General features: G+C 9.3%; 1 protein-coding gene across 1 annotated transcript; it reads left to right on the forward strand.

The window, feature by feature from the left end:
* Positions 1 to 493: 493 nt before the first annotated feature.
* Positions 494 to 1578, forward strand: LOC131996407 (GATA zinc finger domain-containing protein 14-like; the record flags this gene model as incomplete). Its single annotated transcript, XM_059366081.1, has 2 exons — positions 494 to 575; positions 776 to 1578. Coding segments are annotated over exons 1-2 (885 nt in total), but the record flags the coding sequence as incomplete, so codon positions are not given.
* Positions 1579 to 4455: the final 2877 nt, after the last annotated feature.

Here is a 4455-nt window from a genome sequence, read left to right on the forward strand (position 1 = left end):
CTTTCTCGACACTGGGCCCGGAGGCTAGTGGAGAATTTACCGGTGATCGATGTACTTTCGATCTTCTTCCAAAGATCGATTTCATCTCCTCTGCTGCTATGTTAATGGGTGTTTCCATTTTAATCGGGTCCCCACTTAGAGCCGTTGTCTGTGTCCGATAATGTAGTCGCCCTTTCGCAGAGCGATGACCCCGAGGGTCCCTTTGCAAGCAGTGAGGTCCTCGCGAGGGTTGACGCAAGACCTTATGAGTACTTGCGTTCAGAGCCAGGTCGGGCATTAATCTGGATATCGTATCAACAGAACCTACATTACCAACTTAATGGTTACGAGGCACAGATCGTTCCCTAAGGCCTGCCAGGGGTTTAACGGGACGGAGGCAGCGGTGGCATTAGCCTGAAAGCCATTTCGAGAGGGATGTCACTCCTTCCTACTCAGGTAACAGAATACCACAGCCGTCAGCTCGTAGCATCAATCCAAATCGGTTATCAAAATCATGTTCCAGTGTACGCGCCAGGGTCAAAGTCCCCTTGATTGGGGAATCCACGGGGGCATCACTCCCCAGACTGCATCTATCTGTAGAGCACCCCTGTGGGTGGATACTTAGTCAACTGGCGGCATCCACTCGCCATGTCGCGAAGACGTCGTTGGCTATAAATGCCTTTTTGTAGCATGTCCTCGGTCTTCACCGCTCGTGGTCGGGGGCTGCTTATTTTTCACAGCTAACCTTTAGGTCGTTCAGCCATCCGCCACCTGCTGACCCCGATAGTAGCCTGAGCTCGGCCCTACCATAATAATAATAATAATAATAATAATAATAATAATAATAATAATAATAATAATAATAATAATAATAATAATAATAATAATAATAATAATAATAATAATAATAATAATAATAATAATAATAATAATAATAATAATAATAATAATAATAATAATAATAATTATTATTATTATAATAATAATAATAATAATAATAACAATAATAATAATAATAATAATAATAATAATAATAATAATAATAATAATAATAATAATAATAATAATAATAATAATAATAATAATAATAATAATAATAATAATAATAATAATAATAATAATAATAATAATAATAATAATAATAATAATAATAATAATAATAATAATAATAATAATAATAATAATAATAATAATAATAATAATAATAATAATAATAATAATAATAATAATAATAATAATAATAATAATAATAATAATAATAATAATAATAATAATAATAATAATAATAATAATAATAATAATAATAATAATAATAATAATAATAATAATAATAATAATAATAATAATAATAATAATAATAATAATAATAATAATAATAATAATAATAATAATAATAATAATAATAATAATAATAATAATAATAATAATAATAATAATAATAATAATAATAATAATAATAATAATAATAATAATAATAATAATAATAATAATAATAATAATAATAATAATAATAATAATAATAATAATAATAATAATAATAATAATAATAATAATAATAATAATAATAATAATAATAATAATAATAATAATAATAATAATAATAATAATAATAATAATAATAATAATAATAATAATAATAATAATAATAATAATAATAATAATAATAATAATAATAATAATAATAATAATAATAATAATAATAATAATAATAATAATAATAATAATAATAATAATAATAATAATAATAATAATAATAATAATAATAATAATAATAATAATAATAATAATAATAATAATAATAATAATAATAATAATAATAATAATAATAATAATAATAATAATAATAATAATAATAATAATAATAATAATAATAATAATAATAATAATAATAATAATAATAATAATAATAATAATAATAATAATAATAATAATAATAATAATAATAATAATAATAATAATAATAATAATAATAATAATAATAATAATAATAATAATAATAATAATAATAATAATAATAATAATAATAATAATAATAATAATAATAATAATAATAATAATAATAATAATAATAATAATAATAATAATAATAATAATAATAATAATAATAATAATAATAATAATAATAATAATAATAATAATAATAATAATAATAATAATAATAATAATAATAATAATAATAATAATATAATAATAATAATAATAATAATAATAATAATAATAATAATAATAATAATAATAATAATAATAATAATAATAATAATAATAATAATAATAATAATAATAATAATAATAATAATAATAATAATAATAATAATAATAATAATAATAATAATAATAATAATAATAATAATAATAATAATAATAATAATAATAATAATAATAATAATAATAATAATAATAATAATAATAATAATAATAATAATAATAATAATAATAATAATAATAATAATAATAATAATAATAATAATAATAATAATAATAATAATAATAATAATAATAATAATAATAATTAATAATAATAATAATAATAATAATAATAATAATAATAATAATAATAATAATAATAATTAATAATAATAATAATAATAATAATAATAATAATAATAATAATAATAATAATAATAATAATAATAATAATAATAATAATAATAATAATAATAATAATAATAATAATAATAATAATAATAATAATAATAATAATAATAATAATAATAATAATAATAATAATAATAATAATAATAATAATAATAATAATAATAATATTAATAATAATAATAATAATAATAATAATAATAATAATAATAATAATAATAATAATAATAATAATAATAATAATAATAATAATAATAATAATAATAATAATAATAATAATAATATAATAATAATAATAATATATAATAATAATAATAATAATAAATAATAATAATAATAATAATAATAATAATAATAATAATAATAATAATATAATAATAATAATAATAATAATAATAATAATAATAATAATAATAATAATAATAATAATAATAATAATAATAATAATAATAATAATATAATAATAATAATAATAATAATAATAATAATAATAATAATAATAATAATAATAATAATAATAATAATAATAATAATAATAATAATAATAATAATAATAATAATAATAATAATAATAATAATAATAATAATAATAATAATAATAATAATAATAATAATAATAATAATAATAATAATATAATAATAATAATAATAATAATAATAATAATAATAATAATAATAATAATAATAATAATAATAATAATAATAATAATAATAATAATAATAATAATAATAATAATAATAATAATAATAATAATAATAATAATAATAATAATAATATAATAATAATAATAATAATAATAATAATAATAATAATAATAATAATAATAATAATATAATAATAATAATAATAATAATAATAATAATAATAATAATAATAATAATAATAATAATAATAATAATATAATAATAATAATAATAATAATAATAATAATAATAATAATAATAATAATAATAATAATAATAATAATAATAATAATAATAATAATAATAATAATAATAATAATAATAATAATAATAATAATAATAATAATAATAATAATAATAATAATAATAATAATAATAATAATAATAATAATAATAATAATAATAATAATAATAATAATAATAATAATAATAATAATAATAATAATAATAATAATAATAATAATAATAATAATAATAATATAATAATAATAATAATAATAATAATAATAATAATAATAATAATAATAATAATAATAATATAATAATAATAATAATAATAATAATAATAATAATAATAATAATAATAATAATAATAATAATAATAATAATAATAATAATAATAATAATAATAATAATAATAATAATAATAATAATAATAATAATAATAATAATAATAATAATAATAATAATAATAATAATAATAATAATAATAATAATAATAATAATAATAATAATAATAATAATAATAATAATAATAATAATAATAATAATAATAATAATAATAATAATAATAATAATAATAATAATAATAATAATAATAATAATAATAATAATAATAATAATAATAATAATAATAATAATAATAATAATAATAATAATAATAATAATAATAATAATAATAATAATAATAATAATAATAATAATAATAATAATAATAATAATAATAATAATAATAATAATAATAATAATAATAATAATAATAATAATAATAATAATAATAATAATAATAATAATAATAATAATAATAATAATAATAATAATAATAATAATAATAATAATAATAATAATAATAATAATAATAATAATAATAATAATAATAATAATAATAATAATAATAATAATAATAATAATAATAATAATAATAATAATAATAATAATAATAATAATAATAATAATAATAATAATAATAATAATAATAAT

Source organism: Stomoxys calcitrans, chromosome 1 (genome assembly GCF_963082655.1).
Source record: "Stomoxys calcitrans chromosome 1, idStoCalc2.1, whole genome shotgun sequence".
Classification (NCBI taxonomy): Eukaryota; Metazoa; Arthropoda; class Insecta; order Diptera; family Muscidae; genus Stomoxys; species Stomoxys calcitrans.